Source organism: Camelina sativa, chromosome 8 (assembly GCF_030686135.1).
Source record: "Camelina sativa cultivar CO46 ecotype springtype chromosome 8, ASM3068613v1".
NCBI classification, from domain to species: Eukaryota; Viridiplantae; Streptophyta; class Magnoliopsida; order Brassicales; family Brassicaceae; genus Camelina; species Camelina sativa.
The window spans coordinates 2,192,969-2,218,926 of NC_141887.1; the positions used below are offsets into that span (position 1 = coordinate 2,192,969).

The 25,958-nt window shown below is 35.3% G+C and overlaps 8 protein-coding genes, 1 non-coding gene and 1 pseudogene across 12 annotated transcripts; 5 read left to right on the forward strand and 5 right to left on the reverse strand.

Moving 5' to 3' along the window:
* The first annotated feature begins 19 nt into the window (after positions 1–19).
* Positions 20–864, forward strand: LOC147939593 (uncharacterized). Its single transcript, XM_087463058.1, has 3 exons — positions 20–92; positions 180–656; positions 791–864. The coding sequence occupies exons 1-3, from the start codon at positions 20–22 to the stop codon at positions 862–864; spliced, it is 624 nt and encodes a 207-aa protein (XP_087319184.1).
* Positions 865–1,039: 175 nt separating this feature from the next.
* On the reverse strand, positions 1,040–1,692 carry LOC147939594 (uncharacterized). Its single transcript, XM_087463250.1, has 2 exons — positions 1,426–1,692; positions 1,040–1,341 (listed from the first exon to the last, which is right to left on the reverse strand). Exons 1-2 carry the CDS (start codon positions 1,597–1,599, stop codon positions 1,075–1,077), a joined length of 441 nt encoding a protein of 146 aa, XP_087319376.1. The 5' UTR covers positions 1,600–1,692; the 3' UTR covers positions 1,040–1,074.
* Positions 1,693–1,940: 248 nt separating this feature from the next.
* Positions 1,941–3,894, reverse strand: LOC104705721 (putative glucuronokinase 2). The gene is made up of 6 exons (XM_010421783.3): positions 3,471–3,894; positions 3,177–3,326; positions 2,870–3,061; positions 2,662–2,778; positions 2,420–2,580; positions 1,941–2,320 (listed from the first exon to the last, which is right to left on the reverse strand). The coding sequence occupies exons 1-6, from the start codon at positions 3,708–3,710 to the stop codon at positions 2,068–2,070; spliced, it is 1,113 nt and encodes a 370-aa protein (XP_010420085.1). The 5' UTR covers positions 3,711–3,894; the 3' UTR covers positions 1,941–2,067.
* A 3,692-nt stretch (positions 3,895–7,586) lies between these two features.
* LOC104705722 (uncharacterized) lies at positions 7,587–10,120 on the forward strand. 2 transcript variants are annotated; one of them, XM_010421786.3, is made up of 2 exons: positions 7,587–7,993; positions 8,620–10,120. In XM_010421786.3, the coding sequence occupies exons 1-2, from the start codon at positions 7,931–7,933 to the stop codon at positions 9,718–9,720; spliced, it is 1,164 nt and encodes a 387-aa protein (XP_010420088.1). In that variant the 5' UTR covers positions 7,587–7,930; the 3' UTR covers positions 9,721–10,120. The 2 variants fall into 2 exon arrangements, with proteins under 2 accessions (XP_010420088.1, XP_010420087.1); XM_010421785.3 differs by having other exon boundaries at positions 7,595–7,993; positions 8,617–10,120.
* Positions 10,121–11,023: 903 nt separating this feature from the next.
* On the reverse strand, positions 11,024–12,446 carry LOC104709130 (SUPPRESSOR OF GAMMA RESPONSE 1-like; annotated as a pseudogene).
* A 2,503-nt stretch (positions 12,447–14,949) lies between these two features.
* TRNAD-GUC (transfer RNA aspartic acid (anticodon GUC)) lies at positions 14,950–15,021 on the forward strand. The gene has a single exon. It is a non-coding gene; the product is annotated as a tRNA-Asp (tRNA).
* A 1,394-nt stretch (positions 15,022–16,415) lies between these two features.
* On the reverse strand, positions 16,416–19,187 carry LOC104705723 (putative glucose-6-phosphate 1-epimerase). Of its 3 annotated transcripts, none has more exons than XM_010421787.2 (9): positions 19,055–19,187; positions 18,562–18,702; positions 18,202–18,276; positions 17,964–18,020; positions 17,707–17,864; positions 17,491–17,622; positions 17,191–17,293; positions 17,007–17,106; positions 16,416–16,922 (listed from the first exon to the last, which is right to left on the reverse strand). In XM_010421787.2, the coding sequence occupies exons 2-9, from the start codon at positions 18,631–18,633 to the stop codon at positions 16,705–16,707; spliced, it is 915 nt and encodes a 304-aa protein (XP_010420089.2). In that variant the 5' UTR covers positions 18,634–18,702; positions 19,055–19,187; the 3' UTR covers positions 16,416–16,704. The 3 variants fall into 3 exon arrangements, with proteins under 3 accessions (XP_010420089.2, XP_087319562.1, XP_087319564.1); XM_087463436.1 differs by having other exon boundaries at positions 18,892–19,164; XM_087463438.1 differs by lacking the exon at positions 19,055–19,187 and adding an exon at positions 18,945–19,052.
* Positions 19,188–22,162: 2,975 nt separating this feature from the next.
* LOC147939595 (F-box/kelch-repeat protein SKIP6-like) lies at positions 22,163–23,571 on the forward strand. The gene has a single exon (XM_087460387.1). It carries the CDS (start codon positions 22,883–22,885, stop codon positions 23,444–23,446), a length of 564 nt encoding a protein of 187 aa, XP_087316513.1. The 5' UTR covers positions 22,163–22,882; the 3' UTR covers positions 23,447–23,571.
* On the forward strand, positions 22,247–22,789 carry LOC147939596 (putative F-box/kelch-repeat protein At3g46050). Its single transcript, XM_087463059.1, has one exon. It carries the CDS (start codon positions 22,247–22,249, stop codon positions 22,787–22,789), a length of 543 nt encoding a protein of 180 aa, XP_087319185.1.
* A 453-nt stretch (positions 23,572–24,024) lies between the features above and the next one.
* On the reverse strand, positions 24,025–25,467 carry LOC104705724 (uncharacterized). Its single transcript, XM_010421789.3, has 2 exons — positions 24,983–25,467; positions 24,025–24,895 (listed from the first exon to the last, which is right to left on the reverse strand). Exons 1-2 carry the CDS (start codon positions 25,195–25,197, stop codon positions 24,127–24,129), a joined length of 984 nt encoding a protein of 327 aa, XP_010420091.1. The 5' UTR covers positions 25,198–25,467; the 3' UTR covers positions 24,025–24,126.
* Between the last annotated feature and the right edge of the window lie 491 nt (positions 25,468–25,958).

The following is a 25,958-nucleotide window of genomic DNA, read 5'->3' on the forward strand; positions in this document are numbered from 1 at the left end:
AGAGAAACCATTTGTGGCTATGTTGGAGACTGTTAGAAGGCTTGCCATGGTTCGAATTGCTAAACGGTCTGCTATTTCTTATTCACATGAAGGTTAGTAAGACTACACTCTTATTCTTATTCATTTACATGTTTTATTCTTATTCATTTATATGTACTCTATATAGTCGGATGTGGCAGGATTATGCACTCCATATGTGACTCGTTTCCTTGCTGATGAGCATAAGGCAGCTTCTACATGCTTTGTATATCCCAGCACAAATGGAGCGTATGAAGTTTACTTGGGATACGACAAACACCGAGTTTGTTTAAATGCCAGAACTTGTACCTGCATGAAATTTCAGATTTGTGGAATCCCATGCGAACATGCTTACGGACTGATAATCAAGAAGACATTGGTAGCTGAAGACTATGTGTGTGAATGGTTCAGAACTGCTAAGTGGAGACAGAACTACACAGACGGGCTTGTTCCACAAAGAGGTCCACGCTTTTGGTCTTCCACTAGGGGTGAAAATGTGTATCCACCTCTAAAGCCGGACGATGAGAAGATCGACAAGAAGAGGAAGAAAGGTGTTAATGAGTCACCTACCACGAAGCAACCAAAGCAAAAGAAAAGAATCATGCATTGTGGGATTTGTGATGCAGCTGATCATAACTGTAGGTACCACCAGAAGAAGAAGAATAAGAAGAATACAACACATGTTAGTTTTCTTTCTAAATTGATTCATTTGTGATACAACAATGGTTCTTTGTTTTATTAAATTAATTCTAATATTTGATTAAATTTGTAGGGTGGAACTCAAGTGGAATCTTCTCAAGGTTGTTTTACTCAAGAGAAGTAATATGGGATGGAGGATTAGCATAAGTAGGACTGTTTTTTTTTTTGGTTTTATGACCTGTTTCAGAACATATGTTGTTCTGTCTTAGTATGGTCTGTCTCTCTTTTGAACCTTATTATTAACTATGGTCGGATGTACTCTTTTGAACATGAATGTATTTTCAAACAAGATAACATCATCTCTTAAAAACATTTTGTCTCATACAAAACCAACATAGAAAACAACATACAATTTCATCATATTAGCTTAACTAGACCAAAGATGATCATACAACCTAATACTGAAACAATTATCATCCTATTCATCCTGGATTTAAATTCAGCTTTTACATCTTCAATCCTCTCAAATATCTCTTTCTCAAGCTCCATTTCCATATTCTTCTCAAGCTCCATTTGCATCTTCTTCTCAACCTTCATTGTCTCTGATATGAACTCTTTCATTGTCTCCACCTCATCCAACAAAGCCTCATCGATCCACTTGAAAACGTGATTGTCATTCATAAGCTACACCATGGACAATTCATTTGGTTATCGTTTAGAACCTTATCAATATTCATAAGCCAAATAATAAGTTCTACTTTGTATTACCTTATTTCCAGCTGCATACACACAACGAAAGTATCGTCGATTTGGGTTATGGTCGGATTTTGAATTTTTGGCCACAATTGCTTCTCCACACCAACATCTCTTAGGTACACCAACAACTCTTCCTCTTTCGTGGACATTTGTCGAACTGCTCGAAGATCCAGAAATATTACTCATGATTTTGAGAGAAAGAGAGACAAATTTAGATTTTCTTCAATTTCGATTTTTAGGGTTCTTAGTAAGAATTTGGGGTTATCGTTTTAAAATAGAAGAAGAAGTAGTCGGATCGGGTTCTAAATGTTACCGGGTTATAAATTGCTTTCATACCGGTTTAACATGGGTTTCTATCGGGTTTAGTAACAAAACCGTGTAAACCGAGGCGGATGGGGAAATAGACATAAAAGTATTAATTTGGGGGAAATTAGAAGGAGAATATAAGTTGGAAGGGGTTCTAGTAGAAGGTCAAAGTTCCAGAGATATTCGGTATGTTATGGTAATTCCAATGGCGAAATAGGAAGTCTTTCCGAAAAAATCAAATAAATAAAATGAAAGTACATGGAATAAGCTCAACGAACATTGATCTCAAGAACTTAGTTCTTGTTCTTAGCCTAATTAGAGCTTCAGTGTTCTGTAACAAAGAAAAACTCAGGGCTTTGAATCTGACAAAGTTTTAAGATCAGAGCTACTGAGACGCGTAGGCACAAGCTGTACAGGCACAACTATAAATCCAGATTTCAGACATTCTTCTTCAAGAAGTTTAACTTGAGATGGTCCGTCAGGGCAGAAAGCAACCACAGCTCCTCCGCTTCCAGTGAACTTTGCAGCTGCGCCAATCTTACGTGCCACTTCCACCATTTCTATGTTCATAGCTCCCAAACATTCATCTCCAAACATACTCCTAAAGAAGAAACAAAGATTAATGTTGATTATTATTATATTTGTGTTACGCGTTTTGCTTTGTTCAGTTTTGAATTGTGTATAAAATCTGATAGATAACCTTCGAAGATCGAAGTTACGGTTCATGAGTTCCTTGAGTTTGGAGTAATCTTTTTTAAGTAATGCAGTTCGACCTTCTTCTGCTAATTTTGCAACTTCTGCCATCGATGATATTATAAACTCATCACCATCTAACCACCTTTTACGAACCGTGCTATGTACCTGCATTTTAACATAATCAATGCTAACACAGAAAGTAATAAAATCAGAAGTAGGGTAGTGAACAGCTAGCTGCGCTCTTACCTTCCCAGAGTCACTAGGATTCTCAGCATAGATGAGATGCAGAGGAGGAAGAAGATTGATATCCATTATAGTGTAAATCCCATATCCAAGTTTATCCATATGCTCTTTACTAAAATCCTGCAAGAGCAAAGAAGATCAAACCACTAGCGATATTTATATCAATGTCAAAGGCGTTTAATATTTATAGTTGCAAATAGATCATCCTAACCATGTAAACAAGACCACCACCATAGACTTGCGCAACACGGTCTTGAAGACCTGCAATAATACCAAGCTCTTTCTCGGCGTTAAGGATAATGTTAGGTCGGACTTCGATTCTGATTAATTGCCTGACATTGTAGAAGTCGAGAAGGCAGCTAAGAGCAGCAGATACAATGGCACTGGAACCCGAAAGCCCTGTCTGATAAATGAAAAACATCAGTTACACTAATAATGGCTTTAGTTACACATATGAAAGAAACTGAATTCAAAATTAACCACAAACAGAAAGATACAGATAAAGTTTAGAAATAAACCTGTCTTGGGATGTTGGTATCATAAGATAGAGTGAAGTTTCTATCATGAAGTTGGATGCCATTATCTTTGCAGTAGTTGCGGAATACTTTACAAATCGCCATTATTAACCTTACACCTCCGTAGTATCCGTCATTTTCCAATCGATAAACCTTGAAGAGAAGACACACAAACTAATCTTAGAATTACTAAAACCATAAGAGGTAAGTTTAATAATAATTTTAGTTAAAGAGAAACAAATCAATGTCGAGCTATAAACAAAAATAATCAGTTGGAAACAGAGAGAACGAACATACGAGGTTGTCGAGAGAGTGAAACTGGACAAGATCATGAAATGGATGAGGTTTGATCAAGAGATGATCAGATGGCTCGAGCTTAGCCCACGCCCAGAAATTACCAATGGTAAATGAAATCGTACGACCGAAGTAAACATCGCTAGGGTTTCCCAGAAACCCGATTCTAGCGAACGAGCGATGCTCGAACACACCCTTTTCCTGAACCTTGCCAGACTCCGCAGGTTTCGCATTGGGATCCATCGTCTGATTTCAAATGTGATGCGGTTTTTAGCTATAAGACTCTGCCCATTTTATAGCTGATTTTAGAAAAATATCTTCAAATCCGTGTCATCGGATAACCTTAACACGTCAGGTCGCGATGTATGGTGTTCTGTAACAGCTAAGTTTGTTGTTCAGTAACAGCTAGAAACAAAGTTTGTTGTTCAGTAACAGCTAGATGAACCTCCTCGACCAAAAACAGAAAGAGCTAAATGGGCCTTATCTTTCTTTTTTGAACAGAAAATGGGCCTTATCTTAAAACATATATGGGTTTAATGACAAAATCTGAGTGCTGTTTTCTCATAGAACTTAAACAATCCAAACGAACTAATATTGTCTATTACCTTAATTTTGCCGGTAACTGGACCAAACGTGTATTCAAATTAGGTCAAAATAGGCCTTTAACCAAAATATTTAATCAAAACCAATTAGCTGAATGTACTTAAACACCCAACCCCATGATAGATTGGAGATGTGAACACATAAATAATATACATATTTCTGACATCTACAGTATATCTAATCTAATGATACAAAACATGTTAGAAAAGAAAAACAAAGGTTGGATGATTTCTCAACCAATAATGAGAGTTATATAATAGGCAAGCACAATAGACAAACGAATTGAGAAACCTTAAATGGGACAAAACAGGTTAATACAAATTTGGTGGGTGTGATCGTTAACTAAATGAACCAGGTTTTACTCCTTGAGTACGCGTGTATATATGTAGATGTATGTAGATGCGTATAATTAACTATGAAGAGCGTTGGAGATCTAATCTACCTTGTTGGGTCAACAAACACTCTATTCGATTTCACGGTCCAGGGTTGTTGGATCCACAGTTCTTTTTGTTTTAAAGTTTTAACCCTAACAGTGTTTTGGATAATTCATTTTTCTCCATAGCAATATGCCAATATCTATTGCTAATTAATACTAATAAGTTCGGTATATAATTTGCTTCCTTTTCATTTTTGTTCCTCGGTATTTATGTCAGACAATTCATTTATTTGTGTTGAAAGAAGCAGGAAACAAACAATGACACGTTGTATTTAGAATTTAGTACAGTCAAGATTTCGGAAAGAAAAAATCAGATTTCAATGCACAATCAACTAATTTCCAATAGTTTTTTTTTTTTTACCAAAGAAAATACAAATTCCAATAGTTAGACCATAACTTGTATTATAGTGGTTTGTACTTCGTATCAGTGTTGTTTTTGTATCACAATCCGCAAAGAAAATAACAAAAGTCTAAATAGTTGAGAAATTCGCATAAGTAATTTTATATTTTTAGATAGTGAAAATTAGGTGTCGGCATAAAAACCGTATCCGAATATCCAATCCGGAACCCGATCCGAAAAACCGGATTCGGGTTGGGTACGGATTTGCCTATAAAACCTTATTTGGTTCTATTTTCTAATACCCGTGGGTTCGGGTTAGGATCGGATAATATCCGGTACCCGTTTGGGTATCCATTAAACCCGAACATATAAACATATTTATAATATTTATCATTACTATAATGCAATTACCCCAAAATTATGATTATAATTTTGAATATTTCATTTAGTTTTATACCTAAATATCAAAAATAATCAAAATATCTAAAATATTTTGTCACATAAGTCAAAATTTAACTAAATTTATTTAAATTTCATTAATTTTAATTATATTTTTAAGGGTACCCGGTAGTTCAGGTACCAATCGTGTTCTAAAATTTGTAACCCTAGCCGACCCGAACCCGATAGTACCCAAACCGAACGGAACCCATATATCTAAAAATATCTAATGGATTCTATTTTTCTAAACCCGTTTACCCGAATCCGAATGGGTAATATCCGAACCCGAACTGGTTACCCGAATGCCCAGGCCTAGTGAAAAGGATAAGAAAATGTAAAAGCGATATATAGGAGACAAAAAGTACATGTATATATATATGTACGTGTAGATGCAAAAAGTGAACAATGGTGCTCCTTATCATTCAAGCTTCATTTAAAAAATGAACTTATTTATGTATCGAATTACCTGGAAATTCAGCTAAGCATATAATGTGTCTCTGAAACTAAAAAAACACTAACGAATAGGTCAAAGAAGTTCGCGGGAACATGTCGTTTAGTATGGTGGACACTGGACATGGACAAGACATGTCGTTAAGACCGGTTCCGGAGGTTCCAAGTTGAGATGCCTATTCTTTATCCAAAAAGATTGAGAGTAACTTCAAAGAAAATTGGTGGAATAAGCATGTGTATAACCTTGATCATATATTGTTTCTGCTTTCTAGTGGTAAGACACATGTTATAGTTCTGAAAAAGGTATAATAAGAATTAGCGAACATGCATTTAGTCAAATGTTTAACATCCATATTAATTGTTTTCTCAAGCGAAATTTGATTATATTAAGTCGTGTTATTTTATATAGTAGAAATTGAGTTATGGGACAATTCTGTCTATCCAAATAATGTTAAATTAATATGTTGATGCAAACCTATATTTTTCGGATAAAAAATCATATAAATTCAATCATAGCAACTTCAATGATGAGATCATATTGATTTCTTTTTAACCATTGAGTGATGACGTTTATTTATGTTTTTTTTTTCTTTTCAAAATTGTTATATTGGTAAAATTAAACAACAAAACATTATGTGATTAAACAGTTTTCAAAAATTTTAGCAACCAAGAGTTCTTTTATGCCAGCACCTATGTAGTTTTAAAGGAAACTTACTATATAATAGTTAAACCTTAATTTAGACGATCAAGTTATCAAAATCATTTGAATAGCTTTCACTTGTCAGTAAAAAGTGTTTTATAGATTTGAGTTTTAATTATAAAAGAAAAGGAGTCAAGTTTATTCCGTCTTCGTCATGTCCCATACGCATCAAGAGAATACTACTCGGTCACTTGGAACACGTAATATATTGACTAAATAGAGAAGAGGGAAGACGAAGACCCAGTTCAAATTACTATTTATAATAGGTTGACATTGCAAGTAATGAAGTAAATCATATAAAATAAAGTATATTCCTAACATGATTGGAAATCAAATTGCTTACTAATCTAATAATTTAGGAAAGAGCTTTTATTTATCTAATATTAAGATGATTGTAGATTCTATTTTAACGGGAGCATGTAATATTGACTTGCTAGAATAGGTAGGATGCGAAGACCAAAATCAAACAAATATTTTTAGTTTCGATAATCTCAATACTACTCTTAATCATCACCAGAAAAAAAGAAAAAAAAAAAACATATTATATCCCAACTCCCAAGTATGAAATGTTAATGATATAATAGGAAGTCAAATGTTAGTTTTGTAAAGTTATTTAAAAAAACGCGTGATAATTTTACATATAAACTTTATAAAATGTCCAAACTTATCACCTCAATAAATTATAGATTCGTATTGGATATATATTGACAATATACATTTTGTGTCTGCATAAATTTATTTAATTTCTTTGACTACAAAGAAAAAAATCATTTAATTAAATTAAGACCACAAATGTAGAAGATGTTTTTTAAAAAAGTTAAAAACAAATGATAGGATTGAAAAAAAATATTTATCTCGTATGGCATGCAATTACCAGAAATGGCAGTAACAAATGTGTAAATTTGAAGATTCTTTATTACTGCTTATAGAATTAAATCTAAAAAATAATTTAGTAAAATCAAAAGAATATGTGTTGGGAAATAGCTACATTGACAGATCAGCCAGGTGAAAGAAAACATTATGACCGTAGGATCAAATATCCCCAGACCCACTTATAGTAACATCGCAGGGTTGGGATTTTTTTTCCCTTTGTTTTTTTTTTTGTTTTGGATTAAACTTTAAAGCTAAATAATATTTTCTACTTTTCCTTAATTAACTGTAAAATAAAAATAAAATTAATTCAAGCAGTTTTGGGAATATAGATAAACAGAAAAAAAGAATCAAACGGCTATAATTGGCGTTACAGTTTTCCTAAAGAAGAGAGGAGAGATTTAGATTTAAGTGAGATTTTTTCGGATATTTATTCTCTCCCCTGACTTCTCTGTTTTTTTTTTCTTTTCCTTAGTTTTTGATAAAAAGTTTTGATTTTTTTTGTTTGTTCTCTTTTGTTTTGTCGGGCTTCGATTTCGAGGTCCGAGTCTCTTCTTCGCGAAAATTTTCCCAGAGATTAAAAAGAAAAGAGTTTTTTTGTTAATACCTTCTGTGTATAATCAATCATGTCTGATGGATACTATAGTTCTAAGAAGACGGACGATATCTGTGATGATGTTTGTGGACAGGTGAGTCTGTATTCATACGTATTTTGGTTTCCGCTAAGCGATTTTGTAATGGAATCGGTTTTTGGGGGGTTTTTTTTTTGTTCGCATTAAATAAAAAAAATTGGAGATTCTGATATCAATTTGTTGGCTTTTAAAATTGGATGAGAATTGGTTGTAATGTGGTTCTTTTTCTTTTCTTTTTTTTTTTTTTTTTTTTGATTTTTCGATTTCTGATAGTTTGTTTGGTACTTGTTTGTGTTACATAGGGTTTGTGTTCTTAATCTCATGCTATTGTCTGAATTTAAGAATTGATTTGAACGATTTGTCGATTGTGTTTTGTCTGAAATTTATGGTGCTTTTTTTTCTTTTTTTTTTTCCTCCTTAATTGTTATGAACAATTTAGGTTTTTGTTTCATGATTATTATCCCCAGTTAAACATATTGTTTTGGGATTGTCGATGAAATTTGTCTTAGGGTTTGATTCTTTGTATCCACCACTATACAAATCTCTCTATAGCTGTTGTGTGATTGTGCTATTCTTATCTCGAATCTGTTGTGGATATTATATTTTATGATTCTCTGATTTTTGTTTGTGAATGTTTCTGAGTTTTGTTCTGGGGGTTGTTTTTTGTTTTTTTGGTTTAGCAGGATGGTTCAAGAACAGCCAAGGCTTTCTCAAGGGTAAGATGTGTTCTACGTGGACTCGATTTCAAGACATACATATTCTTCTTCACCATTGTGCCCATTTTCCTCATCGGAGTCTATCTGCACGGTCAGAAGCTTACGTATTTCTTGAGACCGCTTTGGGAATCTCCACCCAAGCCGTTTCAAATACTTCCTCATTACTACCATGAGAACGCTACCATGGAAACGCTCTGTAGTCTACATGGCTGGAAACACCGTGAATCTCCGAGAAGGGTCTTTGACGCTGTCTTGTTCAGCAATGAAGTTGATATGCTCACTATCCGGTGGAAAGAGCTGTATCCTTACATTACACAGTTTGTGATTCTTGAATCAAACTCTACTTTCACCGGTTTGCCTAAACCGTTGGTTTTTGCTGGGAACCGAGGGAAGTTCAGTTTTGTTGAGCCGAGGCTGACTTATGGGAACATTGGAGGAAGATTCAAGAAAGGAGAAAACCCGTTTGTTGAAGAAGCTTACCAGAGGATTGCATTGGATCAGCTCATTAGACTCGCTGGTATTGAAGAAGATGATCTTTTGATAATGTCTGATGTTGATGAGATCCCTAGCGCTCATACCATCAACCTGCTTAGATGGTGTGACGGGTACCCACCCATTCTTCACCTTCAGTTGAAAAACTACTTGTACTCGTTCGAGTACTTCGTTGACAACAAAAGCTGGAGAGCTTCGATTCATCAGTACAAGCCGGGGAAGACTCGATATGCTCATTTCCGCCAAGGAAACACTCTTTTAGCAGATTCTGGTTGGCATTGCAGTTTCTGTTTCAGGCACATCAGCGAGTTTATATTCAAGATGAAAGCGTACAGCCACAACGACCGGGTCAGATTCTCTCATTATCTAAACCCCAAAAGAATCCAAGATGTGATTTGTAAAGGAACTGATCTGTTCGATATGCTTCCGGAAGAGTATACATTCAGGGAAATCATTGGGAAGCTAGGTCCAATACCGAGGTCTTATTCAGCTGTTCATCTCCCAGCTCATCTGATTGAAAAAGCTGAGAGTTACAAATACTTGTTACCTGGGAACTGTGTAAGGGAAAGTGGCTGATAAGGGTTTTGTACTTATCAGTCTTTGTAGTTGTTAGGGGGTGGGGGAAACGGCTTATCATCAGTAGGAGGGAGTGTGAAACAGAGAATGGTACAGAGTTTCTTGAGACTCTCGAGAAGAGTGATTTGATAAGTGGAGTCTCTGGTTTCAGTATATAACCTTGTCTGCTTATAAATTCTCATACTGACCATATGTTCTAATGTGTTCCCATCTTTGTTTTGGGAAGTTTTGCTGGAATAGTACTCTTTCTCTCTTATCTGTCTCTCTCTCTCTCTTTCTCTTTTCATACTCTCCCTTTTAGTCTGTACAATTTTAGTTGATTTCTTTTACATTATCCTGAGATTCTTTGTAATCTTTATTTTTATATTTTCGTTTCAATTCTGAATTTGTCTTGATTCTATCTCTGGTATTCATTATTATTATTATCGTATGATTTGATTGTAGTTGTTTTTGTTTGCTTAGATAAATGTTCACTAGCAAAAATTTTATAAAAGAATTCCCAGGCTATGCAAGAGCTCGAGTTGATCTCTTGATCGGGCGTTGTTTGTTGGTTTAATATAAGACTGAACGATTTGCTTCCATGTTAGTTATGTCGTTGTGCCTGCTTTAAGATTCTCAAAATCAGAAACAGATGCTGAAATCATAAACAAAGCTTGCTCGAAATGAATCATTGTTCCTGCCTTTATCCTCCACTAAGGATGCTCGAAATGTATCCCTTTGAGCGGCCATTTAGTTGAATGTGAATCATCAATCATCACTTTCATTGAAGCCTAATGCCTCCACCAGATGATCCCCCATTAATTGCAGCTTTCTCCAACCTCATCGGTTGACTCATTTCACTATATCCAATAACAACATTACAAGGTTCCATAACGGTATCATCAGAATATGGAGGCGCGTGAAAATGTAAACTTTACAAACTGAAAAAAAAAACAACCCTTTGGAGGACTGAAACTGAATTGTCTACGTAAGCAACATAACGACTACAGCAAACCACAACAACAATAAAGAAAGTTTGGAAATGGAATGAGTTGCGAGGAAGATCAAATGGTTTGTAAGAACTAAGAATTAGAAAGGAGTGAGGAAAACAAATTAGTTGGCGTCTCCGATGATAGAAACAGAAGCCAATGCCGATAGAACTTACTTTACTGGCTACTTTTATATATTTACATTCATTCCTGCTTCTGCCTTTCTTCTTGTGTTTTCTTGTCGTTAATCAGGGAAAATGCAAGAAAACGCGATTTCTTTGTCTTTAGCTTCAAAACCGTTCCAACCAATTCAACAAGCTGTCCTCAGAAGCTAACTGGAGAATCAACAAAAGAACTTAGTAGTCTTTCAATGATTTTCTAAATTTTAAGTGTGTGTTTTTAGGTTCTCACCGAAAGCAAATCAGGGAGAGTCCCAAATTCTGCATTCTCCAATTCTGAAACTGAAAAGTTTCCAGATCCAGTGTCAACATTCCCATGATAATTAGGGTTCTTCTCCACAAGAGACGACGACACTTCAATTTTCTTGTACACCAAGTTATCTTCAATAACACTCACATTATTCCCTGACACTTGAGCTCTTTTGTCTGATGTCGAACCAAAAGAAGCTTCTTGAATGTTCTCCAATCCCTAATTTTATACCAGACAACATAAGCTATAAGTTTACTAACGCAAGAAGAACGTAATGATACTGGCTAGCTGCAGAGAACGGAACTAACCTCGGCAAATGATTCATAAGTGATTTCATCCTCATCAACAGAAATCACAGGGCTAGCTTGTGTAGGAGTAGTAGTTTTTGGTGTGCTTGGGCAACCTCGAACCCCATTACCCTCAATCTCTTCGATAATTTTCTCCGTTTGCTTTTGTTGCTGATATATGATCTTAGAGACAACAAATTCCCCAATCTCGCCTTCTTCTGTTCCCAAGTGGTACTGGTGCAAAACCCAATTAGACTTCACAGGTTTTAATCCCTTTCTCGCGCTCTTGTAAAGCACCATGATCTTCTTGCATCCTTTCTGGACTCCATTGATTATCACCGGTTTGGTTTGACCAGTCTTGTGCCAGCGGACCGATTCATCCGTCGAACTAGTTGGTGTAACCCTTCTCCTCTTTCTCTGCCCATTTTGATATGCATGTGCCGTCTTGTTAAAGAAGAAGACACTAGTTCCATCCTTATTAACACCTACAAACATTTTGATGAGTGGTGATTGGTTACTCAAAGTTAACATCTAGAAACATCAAACCAACGGAAGATCGATGATCTTATTTATTACCTGGAAGGTTTTGAGGGTGAGTGTAGTTGATACCAACATCTTCAGTGACTGAACATATAAAGTCTTGGATAAGAAGATGTGGTTTTAAGCCATCAATCCCACACTTAGCTTCCAAATGCTCAATCACTTCCTCATCGGTTGGCTCAAATTTCACACCTTTAGGAAGGCCTGGCCAAGGAGCCAGTACCTGACAAAGCAAAAATAAGAAAAAAAAAACATCTCAGTATTCAGATAAAACAACATGGCCATAATTAAGCTTTATTCAGTTACAGGTGTTGTAAATTGTTCTTTACATTGCTGTTGTCTACGCGGTAAGAGCAGTTAGGGCAGTTGATAGAAGCTCCACACTCTTTAATATGCAAAGCTGGAGACACAGGCGCATTCTTTACATTCCTTGCGATCCATGGACCATCCACAATCCAAGCCCTGCATGTGTAAAGGTTTTCATAGTTTTAGTGACAAGAGCAAAACCACATATAGAAGGTTCCAGAAAAGAGAAACATGTTTATGATATTAGATTCAAGCGTTTCTTGTCGAAAACAGAGAGAGACTGAGAGATTTCAAGTAGATTACTTCAAGTTTCTTCTCTAGATTCTTAGGCTATGAATAACAATAGTTATATAAATGTGTTTAATCTTGGCTTGCTATAGATTCTTGTTTTTTTTGTATATAAAAAAGATGTAAATTGTTTAGATTTTGTGAATTTTAAAGAAATTAAAGAAAAAATTCTTTTTCTGGGGGTAAATGTTGATAATAGTTTTTTTATCTATTAAAAAAAACTAGATAAGAAAAAAAAAATGAGAATAAAAACCATAGTACAGTTAAAATGCTAAAAATATAAAGTTATAATATTTGATATTAAAAAGAAAAAGTTTAAAACGAGGAAAAAAGACAGGCAATTCCCAAAAGAGAAGAAAAAGAGCTGAAACTTTGCATTCTTATTCAAGAGTCAAGACCATAAACAAAACAAACCTTCCAAAGTCGAGACTTTGGAACAAAGATGAGACCTTTGGGGTTTAGCAATCAATAAAAAACGACGGGTATATCAGAAACATATGGAAATATCGGAATGGGGCAAAGGGTTTTACTGAAATAAAATCAATCGAATCGAATCAGGAGTCTAACCAGATCTTAACGTATTGGTTTCTAAGCTTACCTCTCCATTAACTAAGCTACACAACAAGACAAAAGAAAGAACACGGCCGAAGAAAGAAGAGAGAGAGAGAGAGAGAGAGAGAGAAAACGTTTCTCCACTAGGCTAAGTAAAAAAGTAGACCGAAGTGAGCAGAGACACAAATAAGGACCCTAGAGAGAGAAGTATATACGTGTGCTCCATGAGCGGGAAATAGAAGTCCCGAACCTAAGCTTCGATGAAAGCTTCTCAAGAACACAACTAGCTAAGGTCAGACTCGGAGAATGTATCTTACTGTTGACTTAGCTTGACTAGAGTTTGGTTCGGTTACGAACGTGAGGATTTGTAAGGTTGTGTTTAACTCCGAAGCAATGGATAGCTTCGGAAGTCGAGCCCAATGGGAATTCGTAAATAATGTGGGTTTTTTAGTAGTAGGGCCATACTACCTTGATCACCAAGCCAGATAATAACATAAATTATTTTTTTTTTCAAATCTTTTAGTTTCTACCCTTTTTGTTTTGTTGTTTCACTGGTTTGAAAAAAAAAAATTGTAGTAGTTATTTCAGGAAGTGACCGTGACTGACTATTAATGACTTGCATTAATATAGCCAAAAGTATATTTCCATAGCCAAAAGTATATTTCCAGACGATTCCAACCTGTGGCCAGGTAAATTTATCTATCCGTATCCTACTATAGATTCATTTTAATCATTACATTGGAAAGTACAAACATAAAATTAGTCTTATAAAGTGTAAAAAGTTACATTATCATGCCATTAGTTTTAAATGTAAATATTTAATATTTTAATAAGGATAAAAATTTAATTTCAATACAAAACTAACAAAATATTTTAAATAATTATTAGTTTTCAAAAAAAAATTCTCTAATTAATTATGGACAAAAATTATTAATTAATTTTTAAAAATTGTAAAAGTAAGATTTTATATCTAACTATTCCAATTATTATTTTAATAACTATATTTGAATTTTTTTGAAAGATATTAAATTCTTCTATAATCTTTCTTTTATTTCTTTAATTTTTTTTCGTATATATTGTGATTTGAATTTTTAAAAACGAAGACATATTACTCAATTTATGATGAAAAATGTGTGTTTTAATGTTCTACATTGACAGATTAGTAAAACTAAATTATGTGGTTAATAAAATAATAATTTTTATTTGCTCATAATTAGAATATAATAATTAATACTTTAAAATAATTCACAAAATAATAATGCAAATACAACAGTGAAGAGAAAAATAATATAAAATAGTAATATACATTAAACAAATTAAAATACTATAATATTCTAAAATAATTAATATTTAAAAAGATATATTAAATATTGTCTCAATTAAAATAATTTTTTAGAACAACTATAACAATAACTTTTATTATTATATTATAATATTTGGTGAAAATGTTTATTAATGCTTTATCGCAAGGGATATCTTCTAGCTACAAATTGTTCTTAAGGAAAAATACTAACAAATTAGGAGAATGAATTATGAAAATAATATCACACTTTTTAGGATCAGCCGATTTTTTTTTTTTTGTACAAATTGTTTTTGTATCAATCAGTTCACTTTATTCATCATAATAAATTAATTCTCCAGTGCTATATATTTTAAAAACATTGTTGGAATTATTTATAGGGTTATTTATATGTATAGGTAAAAAAATTTATAATACGTGATAATCTTTTTTTGTTTTTTGTCGTAAAATTTTTTGTAATATTTAGATGATATAAAAATGAGAAATTGACAATGAGGATGAATTGATTATGGCGTGTATTATTGTTATATACCTGTGTATGTAATGATCTATCAAAAATGTCGTTGTAGTATAGTGGTAAGTATTCCCGCCTGTCACCCGGGTGACCCGGGTTCGATCCCCGGCAACGGCGATAATCTTTTTTTTCACCTAATCAATGTTTTACGTGGGCTTTGTTGGGAAATTAAGAATCTGCAAGCGTTCTTTTTCTATTATAGGCCCATACTGTTTTGAGGAATCCTTGTTTTTCTTTCAATTTTTCAAAGTCTGATAGGAAAATTACCCAAATCAAGAACAATTTGAATATTAAATCGGGACAAATGTCATTAAAATCACTAACTTTCAAATTTTGGTCATTTTAATCACCAACTTTATGTAAGACATTATAAACATGAACTTCTGTTGATTTACTGTTTAAAACACCAGATTTTGTTGACCACGACGGAAAGAACATGTTGTTAAATTCCTAAACGTAGCAACTAGCTGGCGTTAAGAGGTCGTTAATCTTCTCCCGTTAGTGTCAAAACGACACCGTTTTAAATCAATCAAACAAAAGGATCCGGTATTTTGTCGTCGTCCCATATATCATCACCACTGTTAGAATCAGAACCAGCTTCCTCTGTTCTAACCATCTCAGGGAAATCATCTACAATGTTTAAGTTAGCTTCTTCAAGAGCAGCTTCTTCGACATCAGCTTCTTCATCTCCACCACCTACTGCATCATCAACATCATTGCAATCTTCATCTCCATAAACCGTGCAGTCATCGTCATTGTCATGCTCCATTGGAGGCTCCACTTCGTCATCTTCATCACTTTTTTTTTCCCATTTTCGACGCTGACGTGAAGCTCCACCTCTATCTCTCTTTCCTTTATCTCCAACAACAGATTCAGATACGCATACAACCGGTTCATCTCTGGCATTAGAAACTGCAACGTCTTGCTGTGGAGCTCGAACTCCATCATCAACTCGAGGAGCTTCCTCTAAAGGGTTTCAATCAAACACAATTAAACTTAGTGATTCATCTTCTGGTGGAGCTGCAACAAACGATATCACACCTTTATTTCTCACTTTCGGCATTTGGGACTGAGAAATCGATTGGGGAAAATCAAAAATTAGGGTTAGGAGAAATTTTTAATTGGAGATTTTTGTTCCCAATTTTGTTCTGTTTGATCAATTTAAAACGGTGTCGTTTTGACACTAACGGGAAAGGATTAACGACCTCTTAACGCAGGCTAATTGCTCCGTTTAAGAAACGATATTCATCATGGTCAACAAAATTTGGTGTTTTAAACGGTAAGTCAACAGAAATTCATGTTTATAATGGCCTTACATAAAGTTGGTGATTAAAATGGCCACAATTTGAAATTTCGTGATTTTGGTGACATTTTCCCCATATTAAATGAGTCACAAATGAGAAGAAATGTGATTGAGTGAGTGGCGAGAGCAAAGGTTTCATCGGCTTATATAGTTTTAATCGCTTATTCAAAAATGCGGAAGAAGAGCTGTTGACTGTTACACACAAGTCGGTCAGAAGACAAAATGTTCATAAAGGAGACGATTCAATATTATAAGACTGATGTTTCCGGGTGAACCATACACAGAAGGCAACGTTACAAATTACTACATTTGCCTATCTTTCTGTGTGTCACAGCCAGAAACTCAGAAAAAGCAATAGCTCCAAACGAATCATATCATATATCAGATTGGTTTGGGCACCATCGCTTTATCCATGACAACAATTACAATATAAGACAGTAAGACTAATGAAGTTTCCCAAGTATGCTTTCATGCATATTATATATGTAATTATGATATCAGTGATCCCCATAAAGAACCTTGCGTGGATCGAGCTGACCGCTGCAGTAGCTTGAGGAGACGATAGAGAGTTCTTGTCTCCCTTTCCACTCTTCATGTGGCTTCAACACAATTGGGGTTTCCATAGCACCAGAATCTACACACAGCATCGTTGTGTAATCCTCATCTCCCATATCTACAATACTCTTGGCCTTCTTATCCCAAGGGTTCCACACTACTGCTCATACCCAAAAAAGAAACAAACTTCACATTTTTGTTCGCTTATTGATTGATTCAAGGGCAGAAACAAATTCTTACGCACCTGCATTTGGCATGCCTTCCTTTCGCAACTCGATAGTTCTCTTTCTCTCATGATCTATGATGGCAATCTTTGTCGGTGTGTTCAAATACACTCTATCAACCTACAGGGTTTACTGATGATACATTAAGTTCTGTTCGTAGAGAGAAGTTTAAGCCGAAAAAGGCACTCGTGTGCGTCAGATTACCTCGCCGTCAAAGGTAATTGCATCTGCCTGCTCCGTGAATCTTTCTCTACGCATCAAGTTGTCCAGATAATCAAGTGTCTCCAGACCCTCAATCCGAACTTCACTGCAAATTGTATGCCATGTGATGTTTACATAGCAAAAAGGTGTTTTCAAGAAATTCTGTAAAGCAGCTTCCCAACAATAGATTTGTAAACTCGAGACAAGTACAATAGCTTTGATCATGATGATGACTGAAATGACAACACAAAGAAACAGAGGAATGGGGACAGAAGTGCCGAAACAACCACACGACATACATACCTTATGTCGGATACATATAAGTAGTTGCGAAGTGCAAACGTAAAGGAGAATGATTTTGGGTCAGTGTTCCTCACACGCGGGATGATAGTAAGTTTTCCAGGACTGATAGATATGCGAACACGAAGTTCAAAGCTGAAACAAAGTAGTCAGAGAAAAAAATGAGTCAAGAGATGATGACATTGGAAATGAAGGAAGAGAGATATCAACTGTACAAACCTATGAGGCCATATCTTCAAATCATCTTCAGTAGACTTCAATACTAAATCAACAGTTGATTGCTGGTTAGCAGGAGGCAGAGGTGACGGATCATTATCAAAAGACCAGAATCTGTTACGTGCAAATCCATGTCGCTCAAGTGGACCAAGATTTCCAAACTTCAAAAAAGACAAAACATGGTTGAAGATGGCGGCACAATAAGAATACGCAACACATATTAACCAGTGTAACTTAAAATGATCTGAGAGATTTCTAACCTGTGGAAAACAGAGAGGTAAACCTCCCCTGATGGCCTTGGGTGGTCTCCATTGCGCCTATATGAACACAAAACATTGTTAATGGAAGTTGAAACTTCTTAAACTGGGGCAGCATTTCCGTACTCAAAACTCATGTTTCTACTCTAAAAGCACAATTTACAAATGATCTGATACATGTTGGAAAAATGGAGCAGGCTAAGAAGAAAAATGGAGTCATCATCAATCACTTTATTCATACCTTGGTGCTCATATAAAGCAACTGCTCCCTCCTTTCATTTCTCCAAGAAACAACTTGTCCTCCATAGAGAAGCACCTGAAACCATTTTCCAGCCCCAAACCAACCTCTTAGAAAGTTTACAACAAACCCAAGTAAAATTAGCAGATTCGTTTGTTTTTTTTACTGAGAGTCCATCAAGCTAAACCCATTTCTACTCTAATAAGTGAAAAAACATCAACATGTAAGCTCAAATTACTAATCACTTAGAGATTTATCTCATCATATAATCCATCAATCTTAGTCAAGTTACCACCTTTCCTTAAGGGTTTGATCAATTTTTTCTTACGGTACGGAGACCAAAAAGAAAAAAAAAAAAAAAACCTCAGCAGTAGATCCGGCAGGGTCGGTCAAAAGAATACGGGAAGAGCCATCACGATCGTTGACTGCATTCATCGGTTTTGGCCTTAACCTCGATTTTATTACCCTCACGAATGGGTTCACTTTCCCTTTCTTCCACTCCAGCTACATATACATACACACCCAACCAAACAAATTAAAAACACAGATGCATGCATTATCATATTTTATAATCAAACACGAACGAACTACATAATAAATTTTTAAAAAAAAAAAAAAAAAAAAATCGAAATAAAATCCGCAAGATAAGTTGGGGAAATCGAGACTATATAGAAAGAAAAAGGAAAACTCTACGAATTAGCAACGGAGCAAAAGCTCGTTGATCGGCAGAAATTTCAACAACCAACCACCACTGGACTAGAACGCGACTGGGGAGAGAGAGAAGAGAGAAGAGAAGATGGAGCCAGAGAGAGAGAGAGAGAGTTAGGGACAGTTGATGTATATAGAAAATGCTGACCTTGATTGATCGGGGAAAAATGTCTTTTGATTCTCAGATATTTGGGTTTTTTTTTTTTTTTTTAGTCGGAGGGGAGCTTTGAAGAAGAAGAAAGAAGAAAGAGCCTGTGCGCTTTTTTTAGTTGCTGTTCTCTTCATCAGCATTTAGCGTTGATACTGCCACGTGTACATTTTTTTATTTTTGTAGATTTGTTTTTTTTTTCAACTATTTTATTTAACTTCATGTATTTTTATCTTAAACTTTGTATTTTAGTAAAATACCCCTTTATATAAATAAGATGTTTAAGAGACCTTTTTGAATTTATTTTATATGATTTTTAGAAAAAAATCTGCAATTTTATTTATTCTGCTATTATTTTCTATTTTTTTGCCACTTTTTATTATTATTTGAGCATTTTCATTCAATAATAAATTATGTTTATCCTAGATCAATATACGTATATATAAACATATATCAATATTTTCAATTTTAACTAAGATATTTTGGAAAATAAAGGTAGTCATTTTGGAGACATGTTTTGGAAAATGTAATGATAGGCTTTTTTATATAAAACATTAAAGAAAGTAGGAAATATTTTCCAATAATATAATTTGGTATATTTTTTATAGGTTACATAATTTAGTATTACTGACAATGAATACTCACTTTATTTTCTTTCAATGTAGGCAAACACACATTTAGTTTGCATTTGATGGACTACAAAATTGTTTTCTTCCTAATAAAACGGTCATAACATATAATTTTCATGCCGCATTTTCGGCCTGAATGACACGAATATATCAATTTTTTGTTTTTTTCTAATATTTTTTTTAAGAAAAAAAAAAAGAAAAAAAGAAGAAGAAATATGCATGTAAGATGCATCATAAAGAGTTTACCACCTAAAATCCAAGATTTATGCATTGCTTTGGTCACATAGCTAAGAATTGCTCCGGCTAAACCTACAAACATGGGAAGGATGTTAAAGATGATTTCCACGAGGTAGAGGACATGTTGGACTTGGATAGAATACATAGACTCGTTACCATGAAGGTTATTTAGCTAACCTAAAAGAGGAAACCACGCGTCAAACTCTAAAACCGATTCGTATGTTTCTAGTATGTTTTCTTGCAGTGCAAATAACATCAAGTCAATTAGTCATTTACTATTGTCACTACCACTGTAAGAGCTAGCGATGTATGATCAGTCTAAACGTCAGACCAATATGCGAAACCGAGAGTTCAAGCTACAAAATGTCTTGAGCCTTACTTATGATATTCCAAAACATATAACTTCATTATAAATGTGACGATGGATGATATCTTAATTACTTTTACCAATCATTTTATCTTCATGACCTCTAACAAAAACAATATTCCTTTTCTTTTTGTGACGTTATATTCCATTCCAACAGTAAAGAAAAAGTAATTAGTAAACTATACATATACATATTTTTATTTTATTTTATAAAAGGAGAGAACTATTTTACATTCATACGCATCAAAGATCACAATTCCAAATTTAAATAGAGATATGAACAGAACAGCATGAGATGGATATAAAAGTTTGTTTCGGAACCAAATGTATGGTAAGGTAACTGGTACGTAAGGAAGGATTGGCTTTTGATTTACGCCACATTACGTAAAGGAGAGAATCGAAATCGAATAAACATTAACCTCTATATATTACTGTAGAAATAGTCGACGGATTCACATTACATTAGAAACATCATTGGCACATTCAATATATGCAAGGGAATGGTGTGGGGGTTGGAAAATGCTTAGATGCAAAAAAATAAAGCGAATTCTTATCACAAACTGATAAAAAATACTTTAAAAAAAAAAAAAAAAAGGCAAACCGAAAGAGTAGATGCCACTCGAGACTCGTGACTCACGTGACCTTTTTTGAAGAGATATTAATTAATGGGCAAACCAACAATAAGATAGTTTTAACTTTTAATTTTTAACTAATTTGCATCCTGACTGAAGATCTGAATGATAACTACAGTCAGGGCGGACAAATCTATCTGCCGACTAGACCGCTCTGTTTTAAGTGTGAACAATGGACCGCTGCGGTCCAATTCTATTTGTAAGGAAAAACAGTCCGCGGTTGGACCGCTGCGATTTTGTTTCTGTTTTCTGTAGACCGCACCATTGTGGACTACGCATAATGAATGGTAAATAAAAAGCGGTTTAATTCGCAGATGGATTTGTCCACCTCAACCACTGCAACCATTCACACCCTGAATATCCTGACTAATTTTTAACTTTTAACTAATTTGCATCGTGACTTACGAAGTCTCTCATTCGGTTCCTTGCAATGTTTAATGGACAGATTAATGTGAAACGGCGTCGGTTCTGTGGAATTCTGTTGTACTGTATACTATTTGTTTTTGTTTTTTTTCAACGGTTACTAGAAGCGAATTTAAATTTTAAAGGTTGGAAAAAAACAAATGACCAAATAATAATTTTCTCTTCTTCAAAGCTTCTTTCATTAAAATTAGTGATTGAAAATCTAGTTTAAAAGTTATACAAAATGTTTTGAGGATTTGAATTTTGATTATTTTTAACGATTATGGAGGATTTTATAGGATTTTTTTGAGTTAAAAATACACATCCAAATCTCAATTTTAGGTGGTATTTGAAAATTTTATACAACAAATCATACAAACTTCTTTAAAATCACCAAAAATCCATCAAAATCATATAAAAACTCAATTAAACCCAAATAACTCAAAATACAAGATTGAATATACCCCCTTATTTTCTCTCCTTTATTTTCTTCTTCCTTTGAAAATCTTCTTTAAAAAATCTTCTTCCTTTGAAAATTTTCTAATTTAAATAAAAAAGTTCTCAAATTTATCTACACTAAACATAATTATCTATAAGAGAGTATATTGTGAATAGAAATGGTTAATTTTGTTATTGAAATTAGAGTTTGTAATTGAACTCACTTAAACCGCTTGGTTCGTCTTCGTCCAATGATTCCCTTTTTTTTTTGCATTGACTGTTTAGTGTTTCCCTTTTTTTTTTCTTTTTTTTTTTCCTTTTTCCAGCAGTTTTGTTTCCTTTTTTACACGACCACTGATTCTATATATATTGGGGGAATTATGATGACACACAATCTGTAGTTACGTTGTGTGTCATAATACCACTGTCACAAAAAACCCCTAGGGCAAGAAAGGAAATTGATCCCTCCGGTAACGTAATCAAATCAATGAAGGGAAGAAGTGGGATTCGGGGATTGGAATTGAAGAAGAGGAGAAAGAATGAGACGGAGGTGTGTGGGTTATGGTCGGTGCCAGATGATGTGGTTGTGGACTGCCTGACTCTGTTGTCGAGATTAGACCTCGTGGCCTTATCGATGGTCTCCAAGAGGTACCGGGGTGTCGCAAAGTACCATTATCTCAGGAAGTTGAGGTCTCGGAGGGGTTGCCTTCACCCATATCTGTACGTATATATGCACATGTATCCAGATACAAGCCCACGGTGGTTCGTCCTCCACCCCGTGCAACGTCGGCTAAAACGGCTCAATATGGACCACTCGTATCCGGCCCCGGTAGCAGGATCCTGTTTCGTGAAGGATTATTGGGGGGTCTATGTTATCGGTGGACTCGTGAACGGCAAACCCACATCGGAAGTCACGTTTTTTAATTGTGCCGATCACACAGTGTGCCGCCTTACGCCCATGAAGATGGCTCGAAGTGGAGCATCGGCAAGCTTGATAGACAACAAAAAGATATACGTGTTTGGAGGGTGATGGGATGAGGCTGCTGCTGATTCCTCCAAGTGGGCAGAGGTGTATGATCTCGAAACCGGAATTTGGGAGTTCCTGCCTGTGTCTACGCCCAAGATGCCCCTCAAAATCCAACAAAGTGTGGTGACGGACGACAGCAAGCATGTTTACGCGGTGGATGAGGATGGTCAAATCTTTAATTTCTCAACAAGTGAATGTAAGTTTGAGGCAGAGACAGAGGCAGAGGCAGACGCAGACGCAGACGCAGACGACGGAAGAAGAGAGTCTAACCCCCCAGAAAACAGAAGCGATTGGCTTTTAGCTGGTCCAGCATTGTTCTGCCGTGGTACCGGCGGGAGAATACTGTGGCGTATTCCATTTGAGTCGGATTGGCAGGAAGTCAAGGGTTTGGAAGAGCTGCAGCAGCAACACTCTGGTTTTGATATCATCAAACTCTGCTTCTCTCGTGGCAGGATGGCCATCTTCTGGGAAACCCGGCCTCAAGGTCCTGATGATCAGTTTTTGGAGCTTTGGTATGCCGAGTTTTCCATTGCGCCACGCTTGGAAGGCCAGGTATTGGAGGTTGTGGCGAACATTGAGTGGTCCGGTACTGTTCTCTCCTCGGACTCATCATCTACTGGCCCCCTGAACTTGTTATATGCTGCTTCTCTTTTTGTCTGAATATATTCTCAATCCTTGTTATAAAAACTATTTTATATCACATATTCAGATATATGTAACTTTCATTTTTGTTTTGTTTTGTTTTGTTTTGTGATTTATATAATTTATAGCAATTCAATCAGAAAGCTTTTTACCCTTGTGCTCTCTCAGGGAATCAAGTGTAATTTTCGCTAGCTTTGAAAAGAAACCTCGCATCTCTATATATAACTACAAAAGTCTTTTTTTTTTTTTCTCCACTTCTCCACCCAGCAAGAGAAGAGGTAGATGAAACTAATTGTAGTAGCATGCATCGTTACAAAAACACTAGTAGCAGCAGTTTCCGATGAATCATCAACACTGAATAGACACAGAGCTTAATCGATATAACTACCACGATTATATTACTGTAGGTCGATCAAAGAAACAGTTAGGTTTGTTATATAATGAAAGAACTGAGAGACTCTTAGGCTGATTGAAACTGGCTTTTAGTTTCTTGTAAAATGCATTTGAGTTTTCTTCTACTACTTTGACAGTCCACCCTGGTAGATTTTGGTTGGAAAATGAAGAGGAGTTAAAATTAGCTATAGGGACCAAAATCAAATAGCAAGGTGATAATTATTCCCTAAGTAAAAGAAGACTCTCCTTCTGCGGAAACAGTACATTGATTCAATATATACAAAAGACATGGAATTCAACAAGGGCTATGTGCTGAGTTTTGAGATCATCTCTTCCACCAACTTCAACATGGTTCCAGGTATTCTTTCCCCTTCTTGATCAATCTCCCTCATTATCTGCTCAACGATCTCAATCTTTGACTGCTTGTTTTTTATGACGTAGCCAGAGCAGTCCCTTAACAGAAGCAATAGCTCTCTAGCCATTTCTTTAGCCCTCCTTGTCCCATCTACGCTCACTTGAAGCAATCCGGGCATCACTCCTTCTCTCAGTATCATTCCTCTGTTCGTCTCTCTGTCGTAGCTGCATATACAGAGTAATATCCCTACCGCATGCTCTTTACACTGAGCTGACCCTTCTTCAATGGCTTCCACCAGAACCCCAATTGCCCCACTAATGCTGGAAATAGATTCTGGTGAATGAGAGATTATGTTTTCGAGCAAAGCTGCTGCCTTATCAGCCAATTCAGATGCTTTGTCACAAACGTTGATGACTTGAAGCAAAGCATACGGTGCTCCAGAGGCTATAACCAGGGGAACAATCTGATGGAGAGTCGATAGATTTTGTAGCGTTGCAATGCCATCAACCTTGGCTCGAATGGTAAGTCTATCGAGCCCAATAAGTCCAACTAAAAGCTGAACCAACATGGTTGATGCCATCTTGACCTTGTTTTTGTTACATGAAGAGAGAATCAGAAGAAATGCCATGGCCAGTTCAAGTATTACCATCTTCGTTTCTGACTGGAGGATCTCTAGCAACATTGGTACTGCCCCAGATTTCACTATTCTGACTTTGTTCCTGTAAAGATCAGCAACAAACTCAGTTATTAATATTTTTCTGTTACTACCGGCGTAACACAAGCCATATAGAAGAAGAGAGACATACCTTTCACTGCCAAAGGCAAGGCTGAGTAATGCAGATAGAGCAACTTCTGTTGTGATACAGTCTTGAGATTGTAACATTGAGAGTAAAGGAGGAATGATTTCTTTTTCTGACATTTTTTGTCTTTGCTTCCTGGTTAGATTACTAAGCTCTATAGCTGCTTCTATCTGAGCTTCTCTGTTACCGCTAAGAAGACTCTCCACCACAATATCCTCCATTGCAGCACTCTTCTTCCTCTCTGTAATTTTGGTTAATAACTTCACTTGGAAGAAGAGTGAGGGAAGGTGTGGTGGTGATTGGTGAAGTAAATATAATAGAGAAATTAACAAACATAGAAAATATGGTTGCTTTAACAAGCAATGTTAGGCTTTTTTTTTGGGCATCCATTGTTTCATGTTGAAGCAAACTCACCTAAAGCTTTTCTTTTTTTTTCTCTCAGCTTCTTCTTTTTATCCTATATATATTTTTTCCTGTTCATTTTTCTTTATATCCTGTAGATATTATTATAAGTTTAATTTTAGAGGATCTTAAAACCCATATGGGAAAGTAAGTATCTGTTTGGATATTTTGTTCTTATTTGCATGATCTATCCAATGTTGATTCCTATAGATTGAATCTTTATCTTTCCTCATGTAGAAGCAATTGGTAAAGCTGATCTGCATTATCCAATATCTTTAGTGCCATTGATCCCAAGAGATTATATTGTTTTAGCAATGGACAAGTTTAGTTTGTTGCAAAAATTGTGTGTTTTTAAACTCTAGTTGACCTTATTATAGTGTTATTTTTTCCACGTTATTATAATTCGATTAACTCTCTAGACTAGGTGTCTCTTTCTTGATTTAAACGCACAGATTATATGATTTCTGGTCAACTTTTTAAAAATAAACTTCTAACGAATGCCAATCAATTGTCTTTAATATATTAGTACTAAACTGACAACGATACGCACTTTGGAATTTAAAAATATTGCACTCAACCT

Coding starts and splice junctions, on each gene's coding strand:
- LOC104705724 (XM_010421789.3), bottom strand. CDS start 25,197: ATGGAGGATATTGTGGTGGAGAGTCTTCTTAGCGGTAACAGAGAAGCT. Junction 24,896..24,982: donor CTTGCCTTTGGCAGTGAAAG/GTATGTCTCTCT, acceptor TGATCTTTACAG/GAACAAAGTCAGAATAGTGA.
- LOC104705723 (XM_010421787.2), bottom strand. CDS start 18,633: ATGAATGCAGTCAACGATCGTGATGGCTCTTCCCGTATTCTTTTGACC. Junction 18,277..18,561: donor CTGCCGGATCTACTGCTGAG/GTTTTTTTTTTT, acceptor AAATGGTTTCAG/GTGCTTCTCTATGGAGGACA. Junction 18,021..18,201: donor TGCTTTATATGAGCACCAAG/GTATGAATAAAG, acceptor GTGTTCATATAG/GCGCAATGGAGACCACCCAA.
- LOC147939595 (XM_087460387.1), top strand. CDS start 22,883: ATGCCCCTCAAAATCCAACAAAGTGTGGTGACGGACGACAGCAAGCAT.
- LOC104705721 (XM_010421783.3), bottom strand. CDS start 3,710: ATGGATCCCAATGCGAAACCTGCGGAGTCTGGCAAGGTTCAGGAAAAG. Junction 3,327..3,470: donor TTCACTCTCTCGACAACCTC/GTATGTTCGTTC, acceptor CTTCTCTTCAAG/GTTTATCGATTGGAAAATGA. Junction 3,062..3,176: donor ATACCAACATCCCAAGACAG/GTTTATTTCTAA, acceptor TTCATTTATCAG/ACAGGGCTTTCGGGTTCCAG.
- LOC104705722 (XM_010421785.3), top strand. CDS start 7,931: ATGTCTGATGGATACTATAGTTCTAAGAAGACGGACGATATCTGTGAT. Junction 7,994..8,616: donor GTGATGATGTTTGTGGACAG/GTGAGTCTGTAT, acceptor TTTTTGGTTTAG/CAGGATGGTTCAAGAACAGC.
- LOC147939593 (XM_087463058.1), top strand. CDS start 20: ATGTTGGAGACTGTTAGAAGGCTTGCCATGGTTCGAATTGCTAAACGG. Junction 93..179: donor TATTTCTTATTCACATGAAG/GTTAGTAAGACT, acceptor CGGATGTGGCAG/GATTATGCACTCCATATGTG. Junction 657..790: donor TGATGCAGCTGATCATAACT/GTAGGTACCACC, acceptor TTAAATTTGTAG/GGTGGAACTCAAGTGGAATC.
- LOC147939594 (XM_087463250.1), bottom strand. CDS start 1,599: ATGAGTAATATTTCTGGATCTTCGAGCAGTTCGACAAATGTCCACGAA. Junction 1,342..1,425: donor TGTATGCAGCTGGAAATAAG/GTAATACAAAGT, acceptor TCCATGGTGTAG/CTTATGAATGACAATCACGT.
- LOC147939596 (XM_087463059.1), top strand. CDS start 22,247: ATGAAGGGAAGAAGTGGGATTCGGGGATTGGAATTGAAGAAGAGGAGA.